Below are 13,388 nucleotides of genomic sequence, written 5' to 3' on the forward strand. Positions count from 1 at the left end.
TAAACATACATCTACCATATGACCATCCATTCCACTTTCAAGTGTTTACCCAAGAGAAATGAAAGCATATATCCAAACAAAGAATTGGGCCAAAATGTTCATAGCAGCTTCATTTGTAATCACAAACATGGAAACGACCCAAATGTCCATCAACAGGTAAATGGAAAACAAATGGTGGTATATCCACATACTAGAAAACTACTTAGCAATAAAGACGAATGAACTATTGATACATCCAAAAACATGAATGACTTTCAAAATAATTGTGCTAGGCAGGACATGGTGGCTCCTGCCTGTAAATTCCAGCACTTCAGAAGCCCAAGGTGGGATGATTGCTTGAGGCCAGGCATTTGAGACCAGCCTGGACAATATAGCAAGACCCTCATCTCTATTTAAAAATTTTTAAAAAATGGTTGGGCATGGCGACTCATGCCTGTAATCCCAGCACTTTGGGAGGCTGAGGTGGGCAGATCACCTGAGGTCAGGAGTTCAAGACCAGCCTGGACAACATGGTGAAACCCTATCTCTACTAAAAATACAAAAATTAGCCAGGTGTGGTGGCTGGCGCCTGTAGTCCCAGCTACTCGGGAGGCTGAGGCAGGAGAATCTCTTGAACCTGGGAGACAGAGGTTGTAGTGAGCTGAGATTGCACCATTGCACTCCAGCCTAGCAACAGAGCAAGACGTTTCAAAAAAAAAAAAAAAAAAAGAAGGCCGGGCGCGGTGGCTCAAGCCTGTAATCCCAGCACTTTGGGAGGCCGAGACGGGCGGATCACGAGGTCAGGAGATCGAGACCATCCTGGCTAACACAGTGAAACCCCGTCTCTACTAAAAAAATACAAAAAAACTAGCCGGGCGAGGTGGCAGCGCCTGTAGTCCCGGCTCCTCGGGAGGCTGAGGCAGGAGAATGGTGGGAACCCAGGAGACGGAGCTTGCAGTGAGCTGAGATCTGGCCACTGCACTCCAGCCCGGGTGACAGAGCGAGACTCCGTCTCAAAAAAAAAAAAAAAAAAAAAAAAAAAACAAACAAACAAAAAAGAAGGTCCCCTGTTATTTTCCATTATAACTTCTTATTTGTTCCTTCTAAACACTTACCACAACATGTAATTATCTTATTCATTTGACTATTATTTCAGCTTTGTCTCCTCTACTAGAATTGAAATTCCAAAGCAAGGATCTTTCCTTACTTTTTGTTTAACCATGGTATTCAGTGTGTGGTGCATAGTAGATGTTCAGTAGACATCTGTTGAATTAATGAATGAATAGAGAGGGAATCTGGGAGTGCAGTCTGCTTCTTCTCAAATATATTTATTTCACTGACATTGTTTTCAGTTTTAACTATGAAAACCTGCCCTTGGGTATTAAAAATCATTCTATAGTTCATATGTTTTCCAGCTGTCTTCCTAATGTGCCTTGGTCTTTTTCTAGTTTGGACTTGCACCAGCTTGTTTTCTTGCTTGTTTTTTTTTTTTTTTTTTGTAGTCCAGGCTGGAGTGCAGTGGTGCAATCTCGGCTCACTGCAACTTCCGCCTCCCGGGTTCAAGCAATTCTCCTGCCTCAACCTCCTGAGTAGCTGGGATTACAGGCGCGTGCCACCACGCCTGGCTAAATTTTGTATTTTTGGTAGAGATGGGGTTTCATCGTGTTAGGCTAGTCTCGAACTCCTGACCTCAAATGATCTACCCGCCTCGGCCTCCCAAAGTGCTGGGATTACAGGTGTGAGCCACCCCACCCGGCTGGCTTGCTCTCCCTCTCTCTCTCTTCTCTTTTCTTTCTTTCAAAGAAACGGTCTCATTCTGTCGCTTAGGCTATAGCGCATTAGCGTGATCATAGCTCACTATAACCTCTGACTCCTGGGCTTGAGGGATTCGCCTGCCTTAGCCTCCTAAGTAGCTGGGATTACAGGCCCACACCACCACACCTAGCTACTTGCTTGATTTTTTTTTTTTTTTTCTTTCTAACATCTTTTACTTCTTGACCTGTCGAAACATCCAAAAATTAGTAATATTATAATCTGTGTCACAATCTTAACAGTTAAGAAAAAACATAAAATGAAGGCCTAGAAAAATCTTTGTTACTCATCTAGAATTATTTGTATAATAATTATTGTTACTCATCTAGAATTATTGGTATAATAGTATTTTCCAATGGAGGACGACTATTGGATTTCAGGCATAAAACAATGCAGAAAAAAATCTCAAGGCATCACAGGGAGAGGGAGATAACTTCTGACTCTGGTTTCCCGTGTTTCAGGCCAGAAAGAGCAAGGGGAGAAAAATATCTGTCCATGGGAACAAGTAATCATGCTTTAAAGGACAGTTTCATTCAAACCCATTCATTTCCTTTTCATGCAAAATTTCAAAGATAAAGCAACATAAAATATGGGGCCAAAAAAAGGGAGAAGGTCTTCAAGGAGAATTTGTGCCCTTAAGTTTTTACTGGTACAACAGTCCTTCAGCCTGGAGGTACTCAGACGAATCATGAAAAAGAAAAAAAAACTTTATTTCAAGCAGGTTCAGTGATATATGTGTGTGCTACAGCAAAGGCTGGTTGTGGCAAAGTTTCATTTCAAACTGTATGATGTGGGCTGGGGAAGGTGGCTCACACCTGTAATCCCAGCACTTTGTGAGGCCAAGGTGGGCTGATTACCCTGAGGTCAAGAGAGACTGGCCTGGCCAACATGCCAAAACCCTGTTCTCTACTAACAATACAAAAATTAGCTAGGTGTGGTGGCACGCACCTGTAATCTCAGCTACTAGGGAGGCTGAGGCAGGAGAATCTCTTGAACCCGGGAGGCGGAGGTTGCGGATCATGCCACTGTAGTCCAGCCTGGGTGACAGAGCCAGACTCAAAAACAAAAGAAAATAAAACAAACCAAAAAACCAAAACTGCCTGATGCATAATTTTGACATTATGTGGGAACACTTAACTTCTGCCAAAATGTAGATTCAATCCAACATTATTAATTGTAGTCCCTAAGTTTTCATAACCAAAAAAAAGTGAATAACCTTACAGTTACCTACTAAGGTAACGAACTGTGAAATCAACTCCCCAACATTGCTTTGAAAATAAACCCCTTGGTTGTTATGAGAAACTCCAACTTCCAACTCCATCCGAATGTATTATTTCACCGGTATTCTTCAGTCATCATCTACTGTTGGCTTGATTGTCACTCCTCTTCTTATCTGATCCCAACCAATTAAACGCTAATTTTTTCAACTCTTCTGCTAAGGGCAATTTTTTCTCCTACCTCTGTGCACACTGGATTGGTCAAAACAATTTTACACAAATCAGCCTTGACAGCTCTAACTCTCCCTCCTGTCGACAGGGATCCTATGTTCACCATGAGCACTTCATTCTTAGACAGCTTTTGAACCTTTGTTGCTTTCCTGTCTCCTTCAGTGTGTACACCTAGAAGCCGTCTAAGCAGGAAATAGGAAATTTCCAGTTCTGTGAATATCTCAGGTAAAGCTCCAACTGCACCAAGTACTTGCCCCACCATTCTGTCAGCCTGACACAAAGTGGGGTCAATTTTTGTTCCAATTCCAATAAGACCGCCTGGAGCAGCATATTGCAGATCATTATGCTCTGCAAAAAGTGATACAATTTTGGAAAAGATTAGTTTACACATGAGTTTTCCTTCACTATCTTTGGAAACAATACCAGGTCTTACTTCTATCTCCTGGCCCACCTTTAATACTCCTTTTAGGATACTACCACCAGCTACACCTCCCTTAAGGTCATCAACTTCACAGCCAGGTTTGTTGACATCAAAAGATCTAACACCAACAACCCGGGGCTCTGAAGTAAAGTCTCTTGGGGATACTGGAATTTTGTTTACTATGTACTCACAAACAACTTCAATATTGTATTTCAGCTGAGCCGAAATTGGAATAATGGGAGCTCTCTCTGCTACTGTACCTTGGACAAATGCAAGGACCTATTTGTATTGTTCTTTAGCTGGACTTTCTTTTACCAAATCAATTTTTTTTTTTTTTTTTTTTTTCTGAGACGGAGTCTTGCTCTGTCACCCGGGCTGGAGTGCAGTGGCCGGATCTCAGCTCACTGCAAGCTCTGCCTCCCGGGTTCACGCCATTCTCCTACCTCAGCCTCCTGCGTGGCTGGGACTACAGGTGCCCGCCACCATGCCCCGCTAGCTTTTTGTAGTTTTTAGTAGAGATGGGGTTTCACCGTGTTAGCCAGGATGGTCTCGATCTCCTGACCTCGTGATCCGCCCGTCTCGGCCTCCCAAAGTGCTGGAATTACAGGCGTGAGCCACCGCGCCCGGCCAATTTTGTTTTGTAGAATCAAAATATGCTTCAGTTTCATGATCTCTATAGCAGCCAGGTGTTCAGACGTCTGAGGCTGAGGACAAGATTCATTACTAGCTATCAACAGAAGAGCTACATCCATCACTGCTGCACCATTCAGCATAGTAGCCATCAAAATATTGTGGCCAGGACAGTCAACAAAGGAAATATGTCTGACTGATTTGAAGTTCCCTTTTGTCCCTGCAATGTCTGTAGGAAACTCATCAGGTGTACTGCTCCCACAAGATCTACAACATTCTGGCCGAGGGCAACTTGGGTCATCAAGTTTATAAATCTTAGCATTGGTATATCCAAGCTTGATTGTAATATTTCTTTCTAGTTCATTTTTGAACCTGACGGTGTGAACTCCAGAAATAGCTTTGACGACTGTGGATTTCCTATGAGCTACATGACCCATTGTACCCATATTAATTGTGGCTTGTCTGCTGATAACTTCGTGCGAAAGTAGCGTCAACTTGGTAACATCCAACGTGGTGAGATCCTGACGCGAAAGATGTGGCTGCCCCAGAGTCACCCCAGCTTCTCCTCCCGCCATGTTGCCAGAAGAGCTACTTGCTTGATTTTTTAAAGTTTGCCTAGGAGTGAGGGTTTCACCCAGGCCCTGGTAGAGGCAGGGAACATCCTTAAGCATCATTGCCTTGCTGTCTACTTAGCAAATAAAGAATGACATTTTCATGTGGCCTAATCAGAAGAGTTGATCACACTTATAACTAGGACTGGCTTAAAGACAAGCAGGGGATGGTAAGGGCTGAAGGAGCTCATTGAGAACAGAGACATGCCTCTGTTTCTTTATCATCCAACCATCAATCCATCCCCTCTTTCAGTAATTATAGTGTACTGAGCTCAGACCCAGACAAGAACCATTCTACATGTTTTATACATATTAACTAATTTAATTCTCACAGTTACTATAAGGGTAAATACTGTTAATATCCCCAGTTTATAAATGAGAAAACATATGACCAGGCATGGTGGCTGACACCTGTAATCCCAGCACCCAGCACTTTGGGAGGCTAAGGTGGGTGGATCACCTAAGGTCAGGAGTTCGAGACTAGCCTGGCCAACATGGTGAAAACCCATCTCTATTAAAAATACACACACACAAAAAGGCCGGACGCGGTGGCTCACACCTGTAATCCCAGCCCTTGGGGAGGCCAAGGCGGATGGATCACGAGGTCAAGAGATTGAGACCATCCTGGCTAACATAGTGAAACCCCGTCTCTACTAAAAATACAAAAAAATTAGCCGGGCCTGGCGGCGGGCGCCTGTAGTTCCAGCTACTTGGGAGGCTGAAGCAGGAGAATGGCATGAACCCGGGAGGCGGAGCTTGCAGTGAGCCGAGATTGTGCCATTGCACTGCAGCCTGGGTGACAGAGCGAGACTCCACCTCAAAAAAAACCAACCAAACAAATAAAAAATAGCTGGGCCTGGTGGCGGGTGCCTGTAATCCCAGCTACTGGAGAGGCTGAGCAGGAGAATTGCTTGAACCCGGAGGCGGAGGTTGCAGTGAGCTGAGATTGCGCCATTGCACTCCAGCCTGGGAGACAACAGCGAGACTCCGTTTAAAAAAAAATAATAAAATAAAATAAATGAGAGACCTGATAAGCACCTATTAAGCATTATTGTTCAGTGGTCTTTGAAAATGATCAGATAATCGTTATTGAGTCAGATAATGCAGTTTACAAAAAAGCTATAATAGTGTTCATGCCTGTAATCCCAGCACTTTGGGAGGCCGAGGCAGGCAGATCACAAGGTCAGGAGTTGGAGAACAGCTTGGCCAATATGGTGAAACCCTGTCTCTACTGAAAATACAAAAATTAGCTGGGCGTGGTGATGGGTGCCTGTAGTCCCAGCTACTCAGGAGGCTGAGGCAGGAGAATTGCTTTAACCTGGGAGGCGGAGTTGCAGTGAGTCGAGATCAGGCCACTGCACTCCAGCCTGGGTGACAGAGCAAGACTCCGTCTCAAAAAAAAAAAAAAAGCTATGATAATTTCCAAATCATTTTTGAAAGGTAATGATGATAGAACAGTATTTAAGCAAAATTACGTATACTGTTTTAGGATTATGGAAAGTGTTGTTGCCATATAAATTATACATTTTAAGATGAAGTCAGTGCTAAACAGGAGAAATAAAGTGCTGTGGCTGCAGGAAGGACACTGGGGGAATGGAAAGAACACAGTATTGGGTTTGGAAAGACTTGGCACTGAATCAGGTCTCTGTTCCTCAGGAGTTCTGTGATCTTGGGCAAAGTGCATTAGCTTAAGTTTGTACAATTCTGAGTAAGAGTAATGAAGCCTCTGGAGGTCTTGTGAATTCCCCACATTGAGTCGTGCCCTTATCTGTGCTTTCCCATCACTGTCTGCAATGTCTTGCATATCATTTGCCACATGGAAAGTACCTTTATTTTTTATTCTATTTATTTATTTTTGAGACAGTGTCATACTGTGTCGCCCAGACTGGAGTGCACTGGTGTGATCTTGGCTCACTGCAACCTCTGCCTCCCAGGTTCAAGTGATTCTCCTGCCTCAGTCTCCAGATTAGCTGGGACTACAGATGCCTGCCACCACACCCAGCTAATTGTTGTATTTTTTAGTAGAGGCAGGGTTTCACCATGTTGGCCAGGCTGGTCTTGAACTCCCTACCTTAAATGATCCAACCACCTTGACCTCTCACAGTCCTGAGATTACAAGCATGAGCCCCCGTGCCTGGCCAGAAAGTACCTTTTTTAAAAATTAACTTTATTTGTTTGTTTGTTTATTTATTTATTTATTTGGGACAGGGTCTCCTCCTGTGGCCCAGGCTGGAGTGCAGTGGCACGATCTCGGCTCACTGCAAGCTCCGCCTCCCAGGTTCACGCCATTCTCCTGCCTCAGCCTCCTGAGTGGCTGGGACTACAGGCGCCCGCTACCACGCCCAGCTAATTTTTTGTATTTTTTTTAGTAGAGACGGGGTTTCACCGTGTTAGCCAGGATAGTCTCAATCGCCTGACCTCGTGATCCGCCCACCTCGGCCTCCTAAACTGCTGGAATTACAGGCATGAGCCACCGCGCCTGGCTAAAATCTTTTCTATTTTAATTTAATTTTATTTTTTTGAGACGGAGTGTTGCTCTGTCACCCAGGCTGGAGTGCAGTGGCGAGATCTTGGCTCACTGTCACCTCCACCTCCCGGGTTAAAGCGATTCTCCTGCCTCACCCTCTGGAGTAGCTAGAACTACAGGAGCGTACCCCCACGCCCGACTCATTTTTATTGTATTTTTGGTACAGACGGGGTTTCAACGTGATGGCCAGGCTGGTCTTGATTTTCTGACCTCATGATCTGCCCGCCTCGGCCTCCCAAAGTGCTGGGATTACAGGCGTGAGCCACTGCTCCTGACCTTTAATTCTTTTAGTTACATTTTCTAGGCAACTTGATTATCTTTGATTATGTTGTTTCAGCCTATTTAATTGTATGTTAGATTTCAGGGATGGATAATGGAAACAAACAAAAAGTCTTTGCACATTTAGCTTTTTTTTTTCTTTTTCTGGAAGCGGAGTCTCACTCTGTCACCTAGGCTGTAGTGCAATGGCAGGATCTCAGCTCACTGCAACCTCTGCCTCGCGGATTCAAGCGATTCTCATACCTCAGCCTGTTGAGTAGCTGGGATTGCAGGCACCCACCATCGTGCCCGGCTAATTTTTCTATTTATAGTAGAGACAGGGTTTCACCATGTTCGCCAGACTGGTCTTGAACTCCTGGCCTCAGGTGATCCACCCACCTTGGCCTCCCAAAGTGCTAGGATTACAGGTGTGAACCACCACGCCCAGCCATTAAGTATTCTTAAATTGTTTCTTGATTGGGCATGGTGGCTCACGCCTGGAATTACAACACTTTGGGAGGCCATAGCGAGAGGATTGCTTGAGCTCAGGAGTTCAATATCAGCCTGGGCAACATAGGGAGACCCTGTCTCTACAAAATATAAAAATAAATTAGCTGGGCGTGGTGTCACACCAGTGGTCCCAGCTACTTGGGAGGCTGAGGCAGGAGAATTGCTTAAGTCCTGGAGGTTGAGGCTGCAGTGAGCTATGATCGCACTGCACTCCAGCCTGGGTGACAGAGAGCTTGTCTCAAAAAATAAAATAAAATTATTTCTTGCAGTTACTAAGCATACATTTGAATTTCTGAGGTTAACAGTATGGGACTCCTTTTAGAAGTAAACAGATTACTGAATCAAAAAATAATTAACCAGGTCGGGCAACACGGCGAAACCCCATCTTTACAAAAAAAAAAAAAAAAATAGCTGGGCGTGGTGGGGAGTACTTGTGGTTCCAGCTACTTTGGAGGCTGAGATGGGAGGATCACTTGAGCTCTTGGGGCAGAGGTTGCAGTGAGCCATGATTGTGCCAGTGCACTCCAGTCTGGGTGACAGAGTGAGACCCTGTCTCAAAATAAAATAAAATTAAAATTAAATAACCAAAATATACAACTATTAATGTAGAAAATGTACAATATCAAGCTGAAAATAGCAAATGAGTTCAAGAGTAGGGAGTAACTACACTAGGACTGTTTGCGCAAAAAAGAAAAAAGAGGGTATAGTGTTGTGGTCATATCACTCAAAGAGTTTCCAAAGGACAGTATTAGAGATCGTAAAACAGTATGAAGTACAGTCGCTAATTTCTACTTTAGTCAATCTTTTGCCTTATTTTGTTTAAAAAAAAAAAAAAAAGGATGTCTTAAGGTAAAACTCTTAATAAAGTCACAGAGCTTTTATTTTATAATGCTCGATTAGAAGTTAAGGAGAGGCCAGGCATGGTGACTCTCAAGCCTGTAATCCTAGCACTTTAGGAGGCTGAGGCAAGCAGATCACTTGAGCCCAAGAGTTCGAGACCAGCATGGGCAACATAGTGAGATCCTGTCTGAAAAAAAACCCAAAAAATTTAAAAATAAAATCAAAGAAGTTAAGGGGGAAAGTTTTTAATCAGAATGCACAGCTGGTTGGTAGGAAATCCAGACAGCCTTGTAATACTGTCTAAAGCCCAGAGTATTGAAATGCAAATGTCTGCATTGAAACAACTGATCTCAACATAAGAGTGATTGCTTTGTTCTGGGTTATGGTTATTCCTATGTTGTCTTTTTTAGGATTTATAAGTGACCCTGTGTATTGTTTGAAGATTTGTGTGAGAGGCTGGGCATGGTGGCCGACACCTGTAATCCCAGCACTTTGGGAGGCCCAGGTGGGCAGATCATGAGGTCAGGAGTTCGAGACTAGCTTGGTCAACATGGTAAAACTATGTTTTAGTCTCTACTAAAAATACAAAATTTAGCCAGATGTGGTGGTGCACAACTGTAATCCCAGCTACTTGGGAGGCTGAGGCAGAAGAATCGCTTGAACCTGGGAGGTGGAGTTTGCAGTGAGTTGAGATTGTGCAGTTGCACACCAGCCTGGACAATAGAGTGAGACTCCATCTCGAGAAAAGAAAAGAAAGAAAAAAAAAGATTCATGTGAGAGCAAATGAAAACACTTGACACTTCACAAATCAAAACACTAGTTTTGGGCCAGGCACGGTGGCTCACGCCTGTAATCCCAGCACTTTGGGAGGCTGAGGTGGGCGGATCACGAGGTCAGGAGATCGAGACCAACCTGGCTAATACGGTGAAACCCTGTCTCTACTAAAATTACAAAAAAATTAGGCGGGCATGGTGGGGGGCACCTGTAGTCCCAGCTACTTGGGAGGCTGAGGCAGAAGAATGGCGTGAACCCGGGAGGCAGAGTTTGCAGTGAGTCGGGGATAGCGCCACTGCACTCCAGCCTGGGCTACACAGTGAGACTCTGTAGTCTCAAAAAAAAAAAAAACCAAAAAAACAAAAACACAGTAGTTTTATTACAGAAGGCTGCCTTAATGCTAGAAAGCTAGAAGACAATCAACAGGAATGATTGTCCCAAGACTGGAGAAGATAGAGCTGCAAGGAGAATAGGCAAATGTTTGCACCGTTCTCATAAATCCTGGGCTTCCTTTACACTAGACATTCCATAATTAGTTATATAAGTAGCTATTTTTAGAGTCAGGTCTGCCTATTACAGAGGCTTTTCTTTTCTTCTTGGACAGGGTCTTGCCATGTTGACTAGGCTGCTCTCAAACTCCTGGGCTCAAGCAGTACTCCTGCCTCAGCTTCCCAAGAAGGTGGGACGACAGGCATGCACCACCATACCTGGCTTTCTCCTTTCTTTTTTCTCCTCCTCCTTCTTCTTTCTTTTTCCTCGTCTTCTCTCATCTTCTTCGTCGTTTTTGTTTGTTTGTTTGAGACAGGGTCTCATTCTGTCACCCAGGTTGGAGTGTAGTGGTGTAATCTTGGCTCACTGCAACCTCTGTCTCCTGGGCTCAAGTGAGCCTCCCACCTCAGCCTCCCAAGTGGCCTAGACTACAGGTGCACACCACCACGCCTGGCTAATTTTTCTCTTCTTCTTCCTCTTCTTCTCCCTTCTCCTTCCTCCTTCCTCCTCCTCTTCTTTCTTCTTCTTCTTTTTTTTTGAGACAAGGTCTCTCTCTGTTGCCCAGGCGAGAGGGCAGTGGCATGATCATCGATCTGTGCAGCTTTGACCTCCTAGGCTCAAGAGATCCTCCCACCTCAGCCTCCTGAGAAGCTGGGACTACAGATGCATATCACTCAACCTGACTTACTTTCTTTTTCTTTCTTTCTTTTTTTTTGTAGAGATGGGGTCTTGCTGTGTTGCCCAGGCTGGTCTTGAACTCCTGGGCTCAAACAGTCCTCCTGCCTCAGCCTCCAGAGTCAATTTGCAGACATTCTTACATCTCCTTCTCCACCTCTACACCTCTTTTCAACAAAATCCCTATTGTTGCTTCATTAGGACTACATTAGGACTACAACAAAATCCCTATTCTTGGTGAAGTCAGGAGTCTTTTTTTTTTTTTCTCAAGATGGAGTTTTGCTCTTTTTGCTCAGGCTAGAGTGCAATGGTGTGATCTTGGCCCACTGCAGTCTCCGCCTCCCAGGTTCAAGCGATTCTCCTGCCTCAGCCTCCCAAGTAGGTGGGATTACAGGCGCAAGCCACCACACCAGGCTAATTTTTGTATCTTTAGTAGAGACGGGGTTTCATCATGTTGGCCAGTCTGGTCTCGAACTCCTGACCTCAGGTGATCCACCCGTCTTGGCCTCCAGAGTGCTGGGATTACAGGTGTGAGCCACCGTGCCCAGCCAGAAGTCTTTTAAAAAAAAAAAAAAAAAGAAAAAGAAAAATCAATCAATCAATGAAGGTCAGGCTCAATGGTTCACACCTGTAATCCCAGCACTTTGAGGGGGTCAAGGGAAAAGGCTTGTTTGAGCATAGGGCAATATAGTGATACATCACCCCTGCAAAAAAAAAAAAAAAAAAAAAATTAGCTGGGTGTGGTAGCACACTGTAGTCCCATCTACTTGGGAGGCTGAGGTGGGAGGATCACTTGCGCCTGGGATGTCAACACTGCAGTGAGCTGTGATTGCACCACTGCACTCCAGCCTGGGCAGCAGAGCAAGACATTGTCTCAAGAAAAAAAAAAAAATGAGTGCATTTCATGATATGTCAGTTGTACCTCAGTAAGTTTATTTTTTAAAGATGAAAGTGTCTCAAGTACTCATCCCTCTTCCCAAATCATTTTATTTCCTTTGGCAGGATACTGTTAAAATACCAAATTCTTGGCTGGGCGCAGTGGCTCACACCTGTAGTCCTAGCACTTTGGGAGGCCGAGGTGGGTGGATCATGGGGTCAGGAGTTCAAGATCAGTCTGGCCAACATGGTGAAACCCCATCTCTACTAAAAATACAAAAATTAGCCAGGCATGGTGGTAGATGCCTGTAATCCCAGCTGCTTGGGAGGCTGAAGCAGGAGAATTGCTTGAGCCTGGGAGGCGGAGGTTGCAGTGAGCCAAAATCGCGCCATTGCACTCCAGTCTGGGTGACTGAGCAAGACTCTGTCTCAAATAAATAAATAAATAAAATTCTTTTCTAGAAGTCCTTCAGGTCATTAAGTTACCATGTGTTTATATGTGCATAAAAGCATACTGTCCACACATATGCACAAAATTTAATTGAACTCACTGGGCCTCCAGTTATGTTTTAGTGACATATGATGACTATGTGTGGCCTGGTGCGGTGGCTCATGTCTGTAATCCTAGCACTTTGAAGGGCCAAAGAGGGTGGATTACTTGAGCTCGAGAGCTCGAAACCAGCCTGGGCAACATGGCAAAACCCTGTGCTCTACTAAAAATACCCCAAAAAATTAGCCGGATGTGGTGACACACACCTGTAGTACCAGCTACTCAGGAAGCTGAGGTGGGAGGATTGCTTGAGCCCAGGAGGCGGAAGTTGCAGTGAACCAAGATCATGCCACTGCACTCCAGCTTGGGTGACAGAGTGAGAGCCCCAACTTAAAAAAAAAAAAAGGCCGGGCGCGGTGGCTCAAGCCTGTAATCCCAGCACTTTGGGAGGCCGAGACGGGCGGATCACGAGGTCAGGAGATCGAGACCATCCTGGCTAACACGGTGAAACCCCGTCTCTACTAAAAAATACAAAAAATTAGCCTGGCGAGATGGCGGGCGCCTGTAGTCCCAGCTACTCGGGAGGCTGAGGCAGGAGAATGGCGTGAACCCAGGAGGCGGAGCTTGTAGTGAGCTGAGATCCGGCCACTGCACTCCAGCCTGGGCGACAGAGCGAGAGCGAGACTCTGTCTCAAAAAAAAAAAAAAAAAAAGGCAATATTATTTGAAATCACATTACCAGTTTTCGGCCCTGAAAGCTGAAACAGCCTCTTTTGAATCAAAAGTGATGGAAAAGAAATTCTTAGAATCCTGTAGAAAGAGGAAAATAGCATTCATAGCATTCATATTCCTCTCACCACCATTCCATTTCTCCTAGTTCCTGATGTATTGTGTGGTTCTTTTTTTTTTTTTTTTTTTGGTTTTGTTGTGTGTTTTTGTCCTGATACTGATTGTTTTGTGGTTTGTGGTTTGTGGTTGTGAAAATTGAGTTCGAGAATTGAAGAGAAATTGATTCTCAAGAGAGAATAAAAACAACCCTAAAGATTGAG

At 44.5% G+C, this 13,388-nt stretch overlaps 1 protein-coding gene across 1 annotated transcript; it reads right to left on the reverse strand.

The window, feature by feature from the left end:
* Positions 1–3,139: 3,139 nt before the first annotated feature.
* On the reverse strand, positions 3,140–4,872 carry LOC117088557 (eukaryotic translation initiation factor 2 subunit 3-like). Its single transcript, XM_033219827.1, is given in 3 exon segments — positions 3,140–3,207; positions 3,210–3,987; positions 4,296–4,872. Coding segments are annotated over 3 exon segments (1,416 nt in total). The 5' UTR covers positions 4,866–4,872.
* Positions 4,873–13,388: the final 8,516 nt, after the last annotated feature.

The sequence above is a fragment of the Trachypithecus francoisi genome, unplaced genomic scaffold, assembly GCF_009764315.1.
Source record: "Trachypithecus francoisi isolate TF-2019V2 unplaced genomic scaffold, Tfra_2.0 Lachesis_group10, whole genome shotgun sequence".
Classification (NCBI taxonomy): domain Eukaryota; kingdom Metazoa; phylum Chordata; class Mammalia; order Primates; family Cercopithecidae; genus Trachypithecus; species Trachypithecus francoisi.